Here is a 19,367-nt window from a genome sequence, read left to right on the forward strand (position 1 = left end):
AACTGGACATGGAACAACGGACTAGTACCAAATAGGAAAAGGAGTATGTCAAGGTGGTATATTGTCACCCTGCTTATTTAACTTATATTCAGAGTAAATCATGAGGAACACTAGGCTGGAAGAAGCACAGGCTGGAATCAAGATTGCTGGGAGAAATATCAATAACCTCAGATATGCAGATGACACCACCCTTATGGCAGAAAGTGAAGAGGAACTCAAAAGCCTCCTGATGAAAGTGAAAGAGGAGAGTGAAAAAGTTGGCTTGAAGCTCAACATTCAGAAAACTAAGATCATGGCATCTGGTCCTATCATTTCATGGGAAATAGAGGGGGAAATAGTGGAAACAGTGTCAGATGTTATTTTTGGGGGGCTCCAAAATCACTGCGGATGCTGATTGCAGCCATGAAATTAAAAGACGCTTACTCCTTGGAAGGAAAGTTATGACCAACTTAGCATATTAAAAAACAGAGACATTACTTTGCCAACCAAGGTCTGTCTAGTCAAGGCTATGGTTTTTCCCGTGGTCATGTATGGATGTGAGAGTTGGACTGTGAAGAAAGCTCATCGCCGAAGAATTGATACTTTTGAACTGTGGTGTTGAAGAAGACTCTTGAGAGTCCCTTGGACTGCAAGGAGATCCAACCAGTCCATTCTAAAGGAGATCAGTCCTAGGTGTTCATTGGAAGGACTGATGCTAAAGCTAAAGCTCCAATACTTTGGCCACTTCATGCAAAGAGCTCACTGGAAAAGACTCTGATGCTGGGAGGGATTGGGGGCAGGAGGAGAAGGGAACGACAGAGAATGAGATGGCTGGATGGCATCACCGACTCGATGGACATGAGTTTGAGTGAACTCCGGGAGTTGGTGATGGACAGGGAGGCCTGGCGTGCTGTGATTCATAGGGTCGCAAAGAGTCAAACACGACTGAGTAACTGAACTGAACTGAACTGAAATTTATTTAACAAACTGCAGGAGATGGTAAAGGACAGGGAAGTCTGGCATGCTACAGTCCATAGGGTCACAAAGAGTCGGACATGACTTAGTGACTGAACAACAACAAAATTATTTATGGCCAGAGTACTGGACTATGAAATTCAAACACAAAAGGAAAAGAAAATGCCTGTTCTGCTGAAAGCTCTGTAATATATAGGTCATAAACAGTTTATTACAGTATGAGATGAGAGAGAATCTCAAATATAACAACCTTAATATAATATCTATTAAATATAATTCACATTAACCTCTCCATACATTTAATTAATTATTGTTTCTGGAACCTGACCTCACCATCTCAGGTTATCAAAATACCTATATAAATGAAAACTTCATCATGAGAGACTTTAGCCAAAATGTGGACTGCCTACTAGAAACAGACTAATTAAATGTAGTTTATCTTTCTGCCTCGTTACTGGAGCAGGTGCTAATATGCTGTGAAATGATGAGAAAAAAAAACTATAAAAAGAAGATAACAGACTTAGAGCATTCCCAATCAATAATCCGACACTATACTATTCACTCTCTTTTTTGTTCCCATGAGACAGGGTCTGTCATTAGAGTACAATATACAAACATCTAGAACAATGTGTCTCACACAGAAAGATGCCCCATAAATATCTGTCAAATAAGTCATCCTAACAGAAGCTATATCTACAATGACTGAAACAAAATGAGTTCCAGTTACTTACAAATGTAAGATCTTTTTCCCTAACAGACTAAACCGAATAGGCTATAATCAATGACCACTTAAATTGATAAAAATTCTCTCCTGCAAAAAAGTAATTATGCTTATGTATTTATCTACAATTTTGGAAGCCATCAATTCACATTACTTAAAATTGAAATTGGAATAATATCTTGAATTCTTATGTTCTATCTTTATTCCATTTCTCTTTTCTATGCTATCACTATTACAAGGCAATTTGAGAAGCCTAAAATAAAATGCATTTCTATTACATATTTAATCTCTTAACACAAAAAAAAGACACTTGTAATTAGCTTTTCTATTAAGAGAACAGACTCATTAAAATTTTATCTGAATAAAAATCACAGTTATTACTTACCAAGGTCTTTGATTCTTGGTAGTACATTGCATGTAAAATGTTTATAAGAAGCTATTTTTCCTTCATAGGAAGAAATTCCCACGTGAGATTCATAAATTCGTAGACCTTTTGGCTTCTTTGTTTTGGAATGTTTAAACTACAGAATATTAACATTACACATAGAATTAGACCAAAAATGCAGATATAACACTAACTGATTAAGCATGTTAAATGAAATGATGAATTAACTCAAACACTTTGAAACTACTTTCACATATGGAAGGCACTGTCTACCTCCATTAAATTTTCTTTTGGGAAAAAAAAAAATCCTTGTTAGGATCATGGTAATAGACCTATTTTAAAAGAGAAGTCATGCAATGACTTATGGCTTATCACTGAGTGGAGATGTATTTTGAGCCTAAGCCTTAGAGAAAACATAAGAACTGTGAAATGCATATATAATTATTAAATGCAAAGTGTTTATCAATAAGCTTCAATAACTTAAAGGACAGAAAACTGAGCTCAAAGATACTTATAACTCTTGTCAGTAAGACAGACTTAAAAATTACTCCAATTAATGTGAAACAGATCACCAGCCTAGGTTTGATGGATTAGACAGGGTGCTCAGGGCCAGTGCCCTGGGATGACCCTGAGGGATGGGATGGGGAGGGAAATGGGAGGGGTGTTCATGATGGGAACATGTGTACACCCGTGGCTGATTCCTATCAATGTATGGCAAAAACCACTACAATATTGTAAAGTAATTAATCTCCAATTAAAATAAATAAATTAATTTTTTTAAAAAATTACTCCAATTAATACATTCATGAAAAAACACATTCACGAGATTTCTTCATTGTTCCTAAGGCCCCTGATTCTGCTTCAGACCCAAACAGTGAGAAATATTACACCACTGGAGTCTTTGATTAATTGAAATTTTATTTAAAATGTTTAAAAATCAGTATTTCTTAACGGGTAATACACAGAGATTTACTGTTTTGCCCCACCCCTATTTCAGAAACACATGCTCAAATAAAAACTCACTTTTACATTTTATTGGCTACAGATGATGGGCTCTGATATATGTATAGCAAACAGGTGCACTATGATATAAAATATTAAATCAGTGGTGAAGAGAGAAGTTGAACATGACTATAAAAGTTATAAAAGTAAAAATTAATTTTCCTAAGAATATTGGGCAAGCATTTATTTAAAGATGTGTTGTTCTCACTTTATACGAGTATTCTGGATCCCAGTGTATCCAATCATAGTTCACATTACTGCCTTCACGAGTCACATACTTCGCCCACGGTGAAATACGGTACAAGATTTCTCCATTTTTACTCCTGATAACAAGCTAAAAAGAGAACAAGATGTTATTGCCTTAAAATACTTCCAAAACTCTAAGCCAATGCATGATAGTCTATGAGCACTGTGACAAGGCAGGAACAGAGGAATGAGCTTAAGAATCTACACTGGATCCATATGTGAGACCTTAAGGATGTTTAAATTCTATGAACCTTGCTCTCCTCATCTGCCATGGTATATGATCCCTAAAGTCATTATCAGCTTAAATATTTTATGATTCTCTGGCAATTTTCATCATTGCCAACCAACCATTATAGTAGTTAATTAAAGTAAGCATAAGTAGATAGCAAAAAGACGGGAATATTATTGCAAGCTACTGTCAATAAATCAATCAACAGAAGAAACGAATCTTACTATGTTAAAAAAAATAAGGTGATGAGTTATATCACCATCTCTTCCTTTTTATTTTCATAGCAATTAATGATACATTTTCAAGAGGCTAAAGGAGAAAAATGAATTTTGATTAATAACTGCATTATATAGACAAACACTCCCTTTCAAATATTTTTCACTTTTTACTTCTTGTACACCTTATTCCAAGTATGCTTTACCATATGAAACCAAACATTTTCTTTTTAACCACTTATTTCTATATTTGCCAATAGTATCACTAATGCTGCCAGTACAAAAAATAACAATAAAAATGTAAAGGCAGTTTTTACAGAATCCACCAGTTTAGACTTAGTACTGAATATAGGACTTTGAATTTATCAGCATGGTTAGAGAGCAAAGTGAGTTACATGAGCAGAGTTTCCAAGTGACTAGAATATAGTTTTTTAAAGTTTCTTTTTAATTAATTAAGTCTTCTGAAAGCAGGCAGCGTGTAACAAAAAATGTTCAGATCAGGAACTGATCTAAATGCTGAGTGATCAGCACACCCTAAGCATTGAGAAAGAACATATTCGTCAGTCTCCTTTAATTGAGAAAAGCTCAAGTATGCATAATTCTTGGTAATTAAATATTTGTAGAATGCTTTATAGTTTAGAAAGGACTTTCACAGTCATATCTCACTTGATTCCAGGGAATCTTTATAATCCAAATATTAAGTGACATTAAATGAGCAGCCAGAGTCCCAAAGTTACCAAGTGGTAGAACCAAAAGCTGAGCGGAGCTTCTGACACTTCCTTTTGCTTAACAGGCTTAACATGGCACTTCCCTCAGACACAGAAAAAGCACAAATCATGATTTAAGATGGAGGGGACAGGTGAGTGGTAAAAGAAACGTCTAACTTACATGAGTTCAATTTTATCTCTTTAGTTATGCCTCCCACTTATTAAAGCCTGTCACAGCTAAGCACTGCTATTATTCAAGTAGTTATCACAAAAACATAAATGAATAAGATCAACAGTATACAGGAGTATTTTATTTCCCAAAATATGTTCCTTAAGTCACATACATTTCTAGTATAATACACACAGTGTTATATGCGAGAAAAGTCTTTGTTGCTCACTAATCAACCCAGGACAGGCTATGGGGAAATAAAATACCAGAAATTGGTTTTCCATGAATAGCACCCTATCTAATCCATCCACCTATCTTTTCTCTTTTTTTGTAAATGACTCTACAATCCCCCCAAAGGATGATCATGAATCAATTATTATTTTTCAAGGTGTCTGCTGGCAGAGAGAATATTAAAAACTTCAAGCAAAGAACATAGAGAATTTCCTTATGCTTAATATAATTTTCACATTCTTTGCAAAATTACTTATCTTACAGTACACATGAACATCTTTGGAGGCTACTGAGTAATAGAAGCTGGAAGGAAGATTCCTTCTATGGGTCTTCCTCACTCCTACATATTTTGCTGGATATACTAACAATATAAGGTCCTATTGATTACAGAGGCCATGTCTCAGAACTGTGTTTGTGGCAGGCAACCCTGAGGAATGAGATAATGTTTTCTGTGAAGACAATGGACAGGCTTCCTTAAGGCTGCTATAACAGAAGGTAAATACTCCTCAGCCACAAGGAAAACTGTGTGCATAGCATCAATCTAGACCACACAACATCATCCCTATAAGACTTGGAAAACGAGGGGAGCTACTGCAAGTTTCTGATTCAGGGGTCCTGTGTTTTCTATTAGAATCCATGAAACAGTAACAGGTTAACTTATCAGCTTGAAGGTACAACAAGATAAAATCCTATAACTGACAATGGATTATTTACTCTTTCTTGAATGACTTTAATAGTTTTTGTTACCAAAGTTCTATTTCCTCATTTCTATTAGTGTTTTATATTAGACACTCCTATTCATCAAGTTTTATAATGTTGATGGTTGACATGGAAACTTTCAATTATCCAATTCTTTTTTTTTTTTTTTAAGCATTAAATGTAGAGCCTGGATCTCTGAATGATGTGTAAAACAAAGCTTCCCACCAAATCTGGAACATTTCACTGTAATCATTACAGAGAAGGGAAATAAATTTCTCGATTCTTCAGGCTCCTGAATTGAAGGGTTTTCTGCTACAGAAGTTTAGATTTTCCTAAGAAATATACTTGCTGACAGTAGCCACCTCTCTTCGCCTTTGATTTGTTGTTTCTAAACTGTTGTAATAACCAACTAAGAGCATTATTAAAGTGAAAGTTGCTCAGTCGTGTTCGACTCTGCGACCCCATGGACTATACATTCCATTGAATTCTCCAGGCCAGACTACTGGAGTGGGTAGCGTTTCTCTTCTCCAAGGGATCTTCCCAACCCAGGGATTGAACTGGGGTCTCCTGCATTGCAGGCGGATTCTGTACCAGCTGAGCCACAAGGGAAGCCCAAGAGTCTTACAGTAAATCTAAATAACTCAAACTTGAGAGACAATCCAATGGGTAAAAAATACGGCTTTTCTGGACTAAACTCGGCTTCCAAAATCTTTTCGGAGGGAGAAAGAGGAAAGGTGAGTACACTTCCTGAATTTGTGCTTGCTGGAGTTCAGATTCAGATAAAAGATTTTTTATATGAAATAAGACTTTATATCATTAATTTACAACCTCAAAATAGCACATGTTATATAGCAAATTGAAAAGAAAGAGCTAGCTTGACTGATTTTTCAACAATAAAGTCTAATACCTGATGGAAAGAAGCGTTTACTCAGTACTAGCAAACTGAAACTCTTATTCACTACTAATATGAGTATAAAACAGCATGGATATTCTAAACAGCAATTTGACAAGATGAATCTAAAATTTTTTAAAAAGTTATTCTCATTGACTCAGCAGTTCTAATTATAGACATTTGCCCTGTGAAAATAATCAGAGAAGTGCCAAAAGAACTATATTGTTACCTATTAATCTTAGTATTATATTTACTAGCAAAAAGAGAATGTTTGAATAGTGTATGCCTGTTAAAATTTATACAGTGAATTATATTGAAGGTTACAAGAAAATTCTTTCAATTTATACAAAAAAAATGCATGAAAAGTGAAGTTGCTCAGTCATGTCCGACTCTGTGACCCCATGGACTGTAGCCTACAGTCCTACCGGGAGTCCACCAGGACTCCAGGAGTCTTACCAGGCTCCTCCATCCTTGGGATTTTCCAGGCAAGAGTACTGAGTGGGTTGCCATTTCCTTCTCCAGGGGATCTTCTCGACCCAGGGATCAAACCTAGGTCTCCCGCATTGCAGGCAGATGTGTTTACTATCTGAGCCACCAGGAAGTATCTTCCTAATATAAATACATACAAACTCAGAGACTAAAAACTATTTAAGAAACAGAAAAAATACTGAGATGGTTGCCTATGGAAAGATAAAATTAATAATAGCTTTTATTTTCCAGTTGTATCTTTCTATATTGCTATCAATTTATTTCCTTCTAAAGCTTCTATAATCAGAAGAAAAGTATTTTGATAAGGATTGCCAATAGATTAATTATACAATTGTGTACACATTTGTGGACTTGTGCTCAAGTTGCACATATGTGTGTGTATAGGTGTTAAAAACAAAAGTTTAAAAATTATATTAATATCACCACATATCACTCCAAAAAAATCAAATCACTTTGAAAGAATATATAAAGAAAATAATATGACAAATTTTGTAGGGGAAATTGATAATTTATATAATTATAATGTTTCATAACTTAGTAAACATGACATTAGACATCTTTGTCAATGAGTCAAATTATTTCATTGATTTATGTGAGGTTAACATCAAAAATCATTATGAAATTAAGGAGTGAATAAAATAAACTTCTATCTGAGAAAAACTCAAATTGACTTAATGAACTACATGAAGTCAAGTTTTATTTACAAACTGACATTTAAAACTTGAATATAAAATATAAGAAATAGTTTGGTAAAATAGGGAAGAAGTAAAAATATAATATCTCTGTGTATATTCATTCAATCCAGGAATATCTTTTGAAATGCTTCTTGTCAAAGGATATTGTTCCTTTGAACTGGAAAATCAGTGAGATACGATGCTTCTCAGGTGGCCAACAATTTTATATGGAAACAGAGGATGTGTTCAACCGGTTAGAAGTGTTAGTATATTCTGTAAACTGGTATTGCATGTAACTTTCAGGTTCATGACTGAATGCAGCAAATCAAGAGAAAAGGCACAGATATTGAGAAATATAATTCAATTTGCTCAGGTTATATGGGCAAAATCACAACTACATTCTATGAAGAAAATATTTTCTGTAAAAGAAAGCAGGTGAAAAGAAAGATATTAATAAATATAACTATTTAATAGAGTAGAGGTCAAAGTTAAAAGAAGCAAAGTAACTTCTACTTTATGAAGCAATGAATTCTTTTAAATAACCTCCTATTATATAATATCAAAAGTAATTGATATTATATGAAATATATAAATATATAAGCATATAATATATATAATATATAATTGATAACATATACATATTTCAAAAACAGTAGGTACAATCATACCAACATGCAATGCTAAATATCAGTATTATATTGCGTGTTTTTAAAATATAAAAAAAATGTATGTAGAAAGAAAGATAAATATATAAAGGAAGAATGTATAATAATTTAAAGTAACTTTTAGAACAGAGTGGGACAAAAATAAAAAAGAGCATTAAAAAAGGAATTGTTATTGTTGTTTAGTTGCTAAGTCATGTCTGATTCTTTGTGACCCCATGGACTGTAGGTCATGCTGAGCTTCAGAATGGATGTGAGCCTTCCAAAAAACTGAATTTGTAATATGCAGCTTTTGCTGCTAGACTGCTGCCAAATAATGATTTCCAGAGGTTGAACAAAAAAGTCACTCTTTACATGATACAAATAAAATCTAATGTAAGAAGAAGGCTAATGGGCTATTTTTTTTACCCAATACTTGATATATTTGTTTCATTTAACAGAAATTCAGTTCAGTTCAGTCAGTTCAGTCGCTCAGCCATATCCAACTCTTTGCGACCCCATGAATCACAACACACCAGGCCTCCCTGGCCATCACCAACTCCCGGAGTTCACTCAGACTCATGCCCATCAAGTCGGTGATGCCATCCAGCCATCTCATTCTCTGTCGTCCCCTTCTCCCCCTGCCCCAATCGCTCCCAGCATCAGAGTCTTTTCCAGTGAGTCAACTCTTCGCATCAGGTGGCCAAAGTATTGGAGTTTCAGCTTTAGCATCAGTCCTTCCAACGAATATTCAGGACTGATCTCCTTTAGGATGGACTAGTTGGATCTCCTTGCAGTCCAAGGGACTCTCAAGAGTCTTCTCCAACACCACAGTTCAAATGCATCAATTCTTCGGCACTTAGCTTTCATTATAGTCCAACTCTCACATCCGTACATAACTACTGGAAAAACCATAGCTTTGACTAGACGGACCTTTGTTGATAAAGTAATGTCTCTGCTTTTTAATATGCTATCTACGTTGGTCAAAACTTTCCTTCCAAGGACTATGTGTCTTATAATTTTATGGCTGCAGTCAACATCTGCAGTGATTTTGGAGCCCAAAAAAGAAATTCCATCACTCTTTCCACTGTTTCCCCATCTATTTCCCATGAAGTGATGGGACCAGATGCCATGATCTTAGTTTTCTGAATGTTGAGTTTTAAGACACCTTTTTCACTCTCCTCTTTCACTTACATCAAGAGGGTCTTTAGTTCTTCTTCACTTTCTGCCATAAGAGTAGTGTCATATGCATATCTGAGGTTATTGATATTTCTCCCGGCAATCTTGATTCCAGCTTATGCTTCATCCAGTCCAGCGTTCCTCATAAGGTACTCTGCATATAAGTTAAGTAAGCAGGGTGACAGTATACAACCTTGACGTACTCCTTTTCCTATTGGAACCAGTCTGTTGTTCCATGTTCAGTTCTAACTGTTGCTTCCTGACCTGCATACAGGTTTCTCAAGAGGCAGGTCAGGTGGTCTGGGATTCCCATCTCTTTCAGAATGTTCCACAGTTTATTGTAATCCACACAGTCAAAGGCTTTGGCATAGTCAATAAAGCAGAAATAGATGTTTTTCTGTGACTCTCTTGCTTTCTCCATGATCCAGCGGATGTTGGCAATTTGATCTCTGGTTCCTCTACCTTTTCTAAAACCAACTTGAACGTCTGGAAGTTCACGGTCCACGTATTGCTGAAGCCTGGCTTGGAGAATTTTGAGCATTACTTTAATAGCATGTGAGATGAGTGCAATTGTGTGGTAGTTCGAGCATTCTTTGGCACTGCCTTTCTTTCTTTGGGATTGGAATGAAAACGGACCTTTTCCTGTCCTGTGGCCATTGCTGTTTTCCAAATTGCTGACATATTGAGTACAGCACTTTCACAGCATCATCTTTCAGGATTTGAAATAGCTCAACTGGAATTCCATCACCTCCACAAAGTTGGTTTGTAGTGATGCTTCCTAAGGCCCACTTGACTTCACATTCCAGGATGTCTGGCTCCAGGTGAGTGAACACACCATCGTGTTTATCTGGGTCATAAAGATCTTGTACAGTTCTTCTGTGTATTCTTGCCACCTCTTCTTAATATCTTCTGCTTCCGTTAGGTCCCTACCATTTCTGTCCTTTATTGGGCCATTTATTGAGCCCATCTTTGAATGAAATGTTCCCTTGGTATCTCTAATTTTCTTGAAGAGATCTCTTGTCTTTCCCATTCTATTGTTTTCCTCTATATCTTTGCACTGATCTCTGAGGAAGGCTTCCGTATCTCTCCTTGCTATTCTTTGGAACTCTGCATTCAAATGGATATATCTTTCCTTTTCTCCTTTGCCTTTCACTTTCCTTCTTTTCACAGATATTTGTAAAGCCTCCTCAGACAGCCATTTTGCTTTTTTGCATTTATTTTTCTTGGGGATTGTCTTGATTCCTTTCTCCTGTACAATGTCACGAACATCTGTCTATAGTTCATCAGGTACCCTTAAATCTATTTCTCACTTCCACTAAATAGTCATAAGGGATTTGATTTAGGTCATATCTGAATGGCCTGGTGGCTTTCTCCACTTTCTTCAATTTCATTCTGAATTTGGCAATAAGGAGTTCATGATCTGAGCCACAGTCAGCTCCTGGTCTTGTTTTTGCTGATAGTATACAGCTTCTCCATCTTTGGCTGCAAAGAATATAATCAATCTGATTTTGGTGTTGACCATCTGGTGATGTCCATGTGTAGAGTCTTCTCTTGTGTTGTTGGAAGAGGGTGCTTGCTATGACCAGTGCGTTCTCTGGGGAAACCTCTATATTAGCCTTTGCCCTGCTTCATTCTGTATTCCAAGGCCAAATCTGCCTGTTACTCCAGGTGTTTCTTGACTTTCTACTTTTGCATTCCAGTCCCCTAAGCTTTGAATAAAATTTATCTTAAAATACACCATGACAAGTCAGGTTTTTTTTTTACGTTTTTAGTAAGAAATAAGAAAATTTTCAAGGTTAAGTCTTGTAACAATAGCTTGAGTAGGAATAGTTAAAGGATTTCTCTAATGAAATTGAAGGCACTAAAAAAAAAAAGAAATGCCTTAAAAGAAAAGGTTAAGCATATTAGCTATGAAAAAATAAATTTATAATATGACAAAAATGAGCATCAGATCAAATTGTATCAAATTGTTGCATAAAGAATACCTAGGCACGGAATAGAGACTATTTTTGACTATACCTTATAGCTACTTTGCTCGTGACTTAACACCAGTTGTAGAATTACAGAGATAAAAAACATTCACTTCTGTAATACTTACACATGAGAGAGAAGAAACTGCAGAATATTGCCCAAAAGAAATAAATGAAGATCAGTAACTGTTTCTCCTAAAAACAGGTCCTTATTTAGAATGATTTACAGAGACATATGCTCCTGTATCCATAAAAAGGAGCATTACTCCCATAGGTTTCCATCCCAGTTCCCCAACCTTCTAGCCTAGTTAAAAGTTATTACAACAATAATATATTTTCCTGTTTCTGTCTTTTGCCTGAGGCAAATCTTTAAAGAAATAAACAACTAAGTAGAACTGATAAAGTGTTTGCTTTATTTCAGGTCCATTACATGAACAAAAACCTTATAAAGTGACATCACTACAAAAACACAAAATCCAAAGGGATTATGCAAGATTTAGGAAGCAGGCATTGAAAAGATCCCTGAGCACGTGAGTATAACTACTCTTAAGAAAAAAGAATAGGAACAAAGCTGCAATGTTGTAATCAGGCAAAGACTGATTAGGTGACTTAGACTAGAAAACAAATGAATTAGACGTGATATAAAAATATAGGATTTAAACTTCTAAGATATTGGAAGATCAATACAGTAATAAAAGAAAAAAAGCCATGAAAAGGGGGAAAAAATCAGTGAGTTTTTATTACTGAAAAAGGTGTGCTTTAAAGAGACTCACCCATGGGCAGTGAAGGCTAGAATTCTATTAAGTAAACACAGGTATAATCCGGTATAAAACCAACAAAAAATATTAAGAAGTAGTTTCAGAAGTGCTAGATGGGAGAGGTATTATCATAGGATGATTCAAAACTCACTTTAAAATATTTAATTAAGTATAATTATAAAAGTCTATATGGTGACAAGTTGAATCATTTGAAAAAAAAAGGAACATGATTCTTAAGCAATCAGTCAAGTGCTACTGTAATGAAGTAAAATATAAAGTGTAGGGGGTGGGGGAGAATTCATTCACCACCTTAACAGAAATTTAGAAAAACTCCAGAAACTAAATATAGAATATGTAATTCTAAAAATCATAAGATCTTTTGAGAAAACACATACTTAATATACATTGAAACTATCTCCAAGAATACAACTAATGACTGTTAAACAAAGAAAACAGTTAATAATGAAAAGAATTCAGAGTAACATTTAAATATTCTTTATAAATTAATGTTTAATAATATAGAATAAAACACTATCACTCTTTCCTTCCAAAAAAGTCACATATTTTGTCAGGTGCAGGTTCTATCAGAGGAAAAGCTACAAATAGGTATGTATGAATTACAAAATACATAGCACACCCATCTAATGAGAAACAGATTAAACAGAGAAGATACTGAGAAACAGATAATAAGCACATGTGAGATATGAAACTCAAAATATGCATTTGAGTAATTTCTTATCAACTGATAGACAGCGATAAAAGGAAGAAGCAGTGAAAAATAATATGAGTCTCCACAATGGAGTCATTTACTTTAAACCTTCCCAACTGAAGTATATTTAAATTATTAAACATTGATATTCCCATCTTATACAGATAGCAAAGGCACAGAACAGCAAATGAACTTTGATCTCTAAGTGTGATAAGCTCTCTGGAGAAGCAGGGAAACTCAATAAAACACACAGGATACACACCTGAATTTTGCATGAGGCTCAGACAACAATGGGCTGAAATGCAGTGTCTTATGGTTCACTGTTTTCAAATATATAAATATATATTTCATAAAATAAATATTATATGTATAAGATATGCAATCTTATACATATAATATTTATTTTACTCACAGGCTACCCTGGTAGCTCAGCTGGTAAAGAATCCACCTGAAATGCAGGAGACCTGGGTTCAATCCCTGCATTGGGAAGATCCCCTGGTGAAGAGCATGGCAACCCACTCCAGTATTCTGGGCTGGAGAATCCCCATGGACAAAGGGGCCTGGTGGGCTACAGTCCACAGAGTCACAGAGTCAGACATGACTGAGTGACTATAAGCACAGGATACACACACACAAAAAAAAATTTTTTTTTTTCCAATCAGGAGCATACTGAGTCACTTGGGGAAATTTATGGCTTACTGGCATATTTGAAAGATGTTAAAGATGAACAGAATGAAGAGTAAAAGAAAATTTTACATTGAAGAGGATTAAAAATTAATGTTGATATTTAACATACACTTAACTGTGCCACTCAATAAAAGAATTCAGCTTAAATGCAAATATTCAAATCATAAAAAGATTATATAGTATGTACATTACCATGCAAAAAAGGTCCTGTAGGTATTATTTGAATTCACTATTATTACTTGGCCAAAGTGCAAATACTTCTATTAACTATAACTAAAAATAACATCAACCTAAACAGTAACAAAATGTGATTTTCTTCTGTTTTCTAACACATCAATAAAAGATCAAATACTGCAAATACTAAACAAAAGCTTTATTTAAAAAAATTAATGCCTACATAATTTTTAAAAAGCACAAAATACTTTTACTAAAAACGTACTCCTAAAGAAAAATGAAAGTGTTCAAATCTCCAGATTTTATAATCATATTTAAAATCTACTATGCCCATGTTGAAGGACAAAAGAATTAAAGACTGTAAAATAAGTGCAAGATATTTTACAGTAGATGGATACAAGAAAAAGAGAGTCTGCTAATACATTTAGGTATTTCTAAATCATTCTTTAGATAAGAAACTCACGCTTAGGAACAACATTGTAAAATATTAGAATAGAAAGTGAATATTATGGACTTTGACAATGCAAAGGTAAATTTGGAGATGATCATTTTGGGGAGGACAAATGAAGAGGAGCACAGGGTTGCCAATATCTTCATTAAAAAATGAAGCATTAGAGTATGTGAAGCAAGAAATAAAATCTTCAGTCACTATTACAAAAATATCAATGGAGGATGCAGAAAAAGGCAATAATTGGGAATAAGTGACATTTTATTGTTAGAGCAGAAGTTCATAGAAAATGCTTAAAATGGATAAATTAATAAATGGTAGTATAGGTGTATTATTTAGAAATATGATATTAGTCACCAGAAATGTAGCTTAAACAGAAATTGTTGCCTCTGAGAAATAGAAAAGTGGTGAATTAAAAGAACTCTTGCTTATAAGCATGTGCATGGGTAACTTTGAAATATGTGTTTATTGTTATTATACATGTATGTTAAGATCTTTGGTTTTAATACATGTATATAACATTATATTTAATAGCAAAAAAAAAAAGAGTTACTAGCTTAGAGACTGAGCTCTCTCTCTATATATATATATAACCAATATATGATAATGATGGTGTATGTGTCGCTAAAGAAAAATAAAGTATTTCTAGAATCAATGTTCACATAAAGGGAGCAATCAGGAAACATGTATTTATGGACAGTTTAATTTTCTAGATACCTATGATTCACTTCCATAAGCACTAAAAAAGAAAAAGAAAACATTTTATAGTTATCTTTCCAACATGTATTATATGTTCCCTTGTGGCCTTAACAGAAGGAATTAAATATTTGTGGAAATTGATTTGTATACGCTGAACTGTGACATGTTTGGAATATGAACATGTCCCCTGAATTCAGTAAAGAGAGCATTAGACTTTTATATGTGGCTTTGACAGCAGTTTGCAACCTTGGATGAACAATGAGAACTACCTGACGAACACTGGAAGATGCTAGAATTCTAATTCTATCCATTATCACTACCCTACCGGTCACCCTTGATTCTGATTCTGTAGCTGCAGTCTAGTATCTTAGGAGACAAAAGCTAGACATGAGAAAGCAAAAGACAAAGTAGCCACAGGAGCCAGTGTTACAATTATAAAATGACAGACTTTTACTTTTAAAAAGTTATCATGTAGGAAAGAAAACCAACACTAAAGTTATAGGGAACCTATTTTCTAAACCTTGATAATAATAAACACCGCTGCAGATGAAAAAAACATATTTTGCAATAAAATCTGTCTCAAACTATTTTGAATATTTATTTTTTATTCAATAATAAATTATAATTTGTTTTCATTCTTCATAGTCTAATTTCCCTAATTATTCTCAATCATTTTGTAAACTTTCAATCATGAAAGGCAACCATGCTAGCTCAAAATTTATTCATTTGTGGTCCTGAGTACACCCATGAATATTCACTGATTTATCAAAAAATTTCCACTGCACTTAAGAAGACCTCATAAAAAAGTATGGAGAATCTATTTAAGTTTCTGATCTTATCCTATAGTTTAGCCACAATTTAAAATATTTCACGATTTCTATACTATGTATCAGATAAATCATATTGCAAAATGATATTTATCATGGTTGCTTTAAATGCCATTACTAAAACTGGATGATTGTCTTTTCAATACTTTTCAATGGAATTCTTAGGAATCGCATTTATAGTATTTATTTAAAAGCTGTAGATGGTATTGGCTCTTAAGTCAGTGAAATCACGTTCTGGCAGTTCCCCCAATTATAGAAAGAATGGAAAGCTTACAGTCACATTTTTCAAATCCCTCGCAGCTAGGTTTTTGCATCTAGTAGACACACCCAAGCAAGATCTGGAAGAAAGAAACTAATACTTCAGTTAAATCATATGGACATCAATCATTTTGCCTAAGAACCCTGAATGATACTTAATTTATTACAATTCTAATAAATCTACATAGGCATGAGCAGTAGAAAACTCAAAGACAAAACTGACATGCCAAAATTAATTAGCTCATAGACTCAATTTCCATTTGTACCCCTCTATATACAAGTATATATACATTCAGAATCAGCTTTTTCATGAGAAATAATCACACAAAAAGTATTTGCGTGGGGAAAATTCTTTTCATCCTGCATTCAGTTTTAAACTAAATTTAAATTTTATATTTTATAAGCAGGGTTGTTACGATTATCATGTAAAGGAAGCAGATGTTGGCAATACACATGAATCATCAGAAGAAACAGAGTAAATGTTGGAGGCAAGGGGAGAACACTTTGAGCCTAAACTGGGATTTGAAAAAAGGACTCTTATCATGCAAAATAAGAAAAAGATAGTTTGACCTAAAATAGGACAAGAGTTTAAAAGAATACATCAAATTTGGATTATGAGACATTATAGAGTCAAAGTAAGTTTGAAAAAAGCAGTGGAGAAGCAAACTCATATAAGAAAAAGTTGGAGGTAGAACCTGGAAAGTGGAGGCCTAAAGAATTGGAGAAGAATGGACCAGATTTCAAGATAAGATGGGTGATAATAGAAAACTCCCAAGATATGTCTAGAAAGTAACAGCACTAGAAGACAAACAGTATAAGAAAAAGTGAAAGTGTTATTCACTCAGGTGTGTCCAACTATTCAACACCATGGACTACAGCCTGACAGGCTTCTCTATCCATGGAATTCTCCAGGCAAGAATACTGGAGTGGGTAGCCATTCCTTTCTCCAGGGGATCTTCCTGAACCAGGGATTGATCCTGGGTCTCCCACACTACAGGCACATTATTTACCACTTGAGCCACCAGAGAAGCCATGAAAGTGAAAGTCCTTAGCAACTTCACGGACTGCAGCCTACCAGGCTCCTCCATCCATGGGATTTTCTAGGCAAGAGTACTGGAGTGGCTTGCCATTGCCTTCTCCGAAGCCATAGGTATGCCCAAACCTGGGCCTAAAATTACCAAAAACAAAAGCATTGAAATGAAAAAGAAAGCAACTACAGGGTTAATGACCAGTGCGTTCTCTTGGCAAAACTCTATTAGCCTTTGCCCTGCTTCATTCCGTGCTCCAAGGCCAAATTTGCCTGTTAGTCCAAGTGTTTCTTGACTTCCTACTTTTGCATTCCAGTCCCCTATAATGAAAAGGACATCTCTTTGGGGTGTTAGTTCTAAAAGGTCTTGTAGGTCTTCATAGAACTGTTCAACTTTGGTTTCTTCAGCATTACCGGTTGGGGCATAGACTTGGATTACTGTAATATTGAATGGTTTGCCTTGGAAACGAACAGAAATCATTCTGTCATTTTTAAGATTGCATCCAAGTACTGCATTTCAGACTCTTTTGTTGACCATGATGGCTACTCCATTTCTTCTAAGGGATTCCTGCCCACAGTAGTAGATATAATGGTCATCTGAGTTAAATTCATCCATTCCAGTCCATTTTAGTTCACTGATTCCTAGAATGTCGACGTTCACTCTTGCCATCTTCTGTTTGACCACTTCCAATTTGCCTTGATTCATGGACCTAACATTCCAGGTTCCTATGCAATATTGCTCTTTACAGCATCGGACCTTGCTTCTATCATCAGTCACATCCACAACTGGGTATTTGTTTTGCTTTAGCTCCATCCCTTCATTCTTTCTGGAGTTATTTCTCCACTGACCTCCAGTAGCATACTGGGCACCTACCGACCTGGGGAATTCCTCATTTAGTATCCTATCATTTTGCCTTTTGATACTGTTCATGGGGTTCTCAAGGCAAGTATACTGAAGTGGTTTGCCATTCCCTTCTCCAGTGGACCACATTCTGTCGCACTGGTCATAGCAAACACCCTCTACAACAACATAAGAGAAGACTCTACACATGGACATCACCAGATGGTCAACACCGAAATCAGATTGATTATATTCTTTGCAGCCAAAGATGGAGAAGCTCTATACAGTTAGCAAAAACAAGACCAGGAGCTGATTGTGGCTCATATCATGAACTCCTTATTGCCAAATTCAGACTTAAATTGAAGAAAGTAGGGAAAACCACTAGACCATTCAGATATGACCTAAATCAAATCCCTTATGATTATACAGTGGAAGTAAGAAATAGATTTAAGGGTCTAGACCTGATAGATAGAGTGCCTGATGAACTCTGGACGGAGGTTCGTGACATTGTACAGGAGACAGGGACCAAGACCATCCCCATGGAAAAGAAATGCAAAAAAGCAAAATGGCTGTCTGAGGAGGCCTTACAAATAGCTGTGAAAAGGAGAGAAGAGAAACGCAAAGGAGAAAAGGAAAGATATAAGCATCTGAATGCAGAATTCCAAAGAATAGCAAGGAGAGATAAGAAAGCCTTCCTCAGCGATCAATGCAAAGAAATAGAGGAAAACAACAGAATAGGAAAAACAAGAGATCTTTTCAAGAAAATTAGAGATACCAAGGGAACATTTCATGCAAAGAGGGGCTTGATAAAGGACAGAAATGGTATGGACCTAACAGAAGCAGAAGATATTAACAAGAGGTGGCAAGAATACACAGAAGAACTGTACAAAAAAGATCTTCACGATGAAGATAATCACGATGGCGTGATCACTCACCTGGAACCAGACATCTTAGAATGTGAAGTCAAGTGGGCCTTAGAGAGCATCACGATGAACAAAGCTAGTGGAGGTGATGGAATTCCAATTGAGCTATTTCAAATTCTGGAAGATGATGCTGTGAAAGGGCTGCACTCAATATGCCAGCAAATTTGGAAAACTCAGCAATGGCCACAGGACTGGAAAAGGTCAGTCTTCATTCCAATCCCAAACAAAGGCAATGCCAAAGAATGCTCAAACTACCGCACAAGTGCACTCATCTCACATGCTAGTAAAGTCATGCTCAAAATTCTCCAAGCCAGGCTTCAGCAATATGTGAATCGTGAACTTCCAGATGTTCAAACAGGTTAAATTGCAAAGATCAAATTGCCAACATCCGCTGGATCATGGAGAAAGCAAGAGAGTTCCAGAAAAACATCTATTTCTGCTTCATTGACTATGCCAAGGCCTTTGACTGTGTGGATCACAATAAACTGTGGAACATTCTGAAAGAGATGAGAATCCCAGACCACCTGACCTGCCTCTTGAGAAACCTGTATGCAGGTCAGGAAGCAACAGTTAGAACTGGACATGGAATAACAGACTGGTTCCAAATATGAAA

The 19,367-nt window shown here is 35.4% G+C and overlaps 1 protein-coding gene across 1 annotated transcript in view; it reads right to left on the bottom strand.

Annotated features, from left to right (window-relative positions):
• The window catches only part of GBE1 (1,4-alpha-glucan branching enzyme 1), a 339,164-nt gene that overhangs the window by 174,265 nt on the left and 145,532 nt on the right, over positions 1 to 19,367 (bottom strand). The window contains exons 4-5 of the mRNA XM_055412202.2: positions 3,271 to 3,396; positions 2,061 to 2,196 (exon numbers count right to left, since the gene is read on the bottom strand). Coding sequence (XP_055268177.2) covers positions 2,061 to 2,196; positions 3,271 to 3,396 — 262 coding nt within the window. The remainder of the gene's footprint in view (positions 1 to 2,060; positions 2,197 to 3,270; positions 3,397 to 19,367) is intronic.

This window comes from Moschus berezovskii, chromosome 1 (genome assembly GCF_049115385.1).
Source record: "Moschus berezovskii isolate FMDL1 chromosome 1, NW_MosBer_1.0, whole genome shotgun sequence".
In the NCBI taxonomy this organism is placed as follows: Eukaryota; Metazoa; Chordata; class Mammalia; order Artiodactyla; family Moschidae; genus Moschus; species Moschus berezovskii.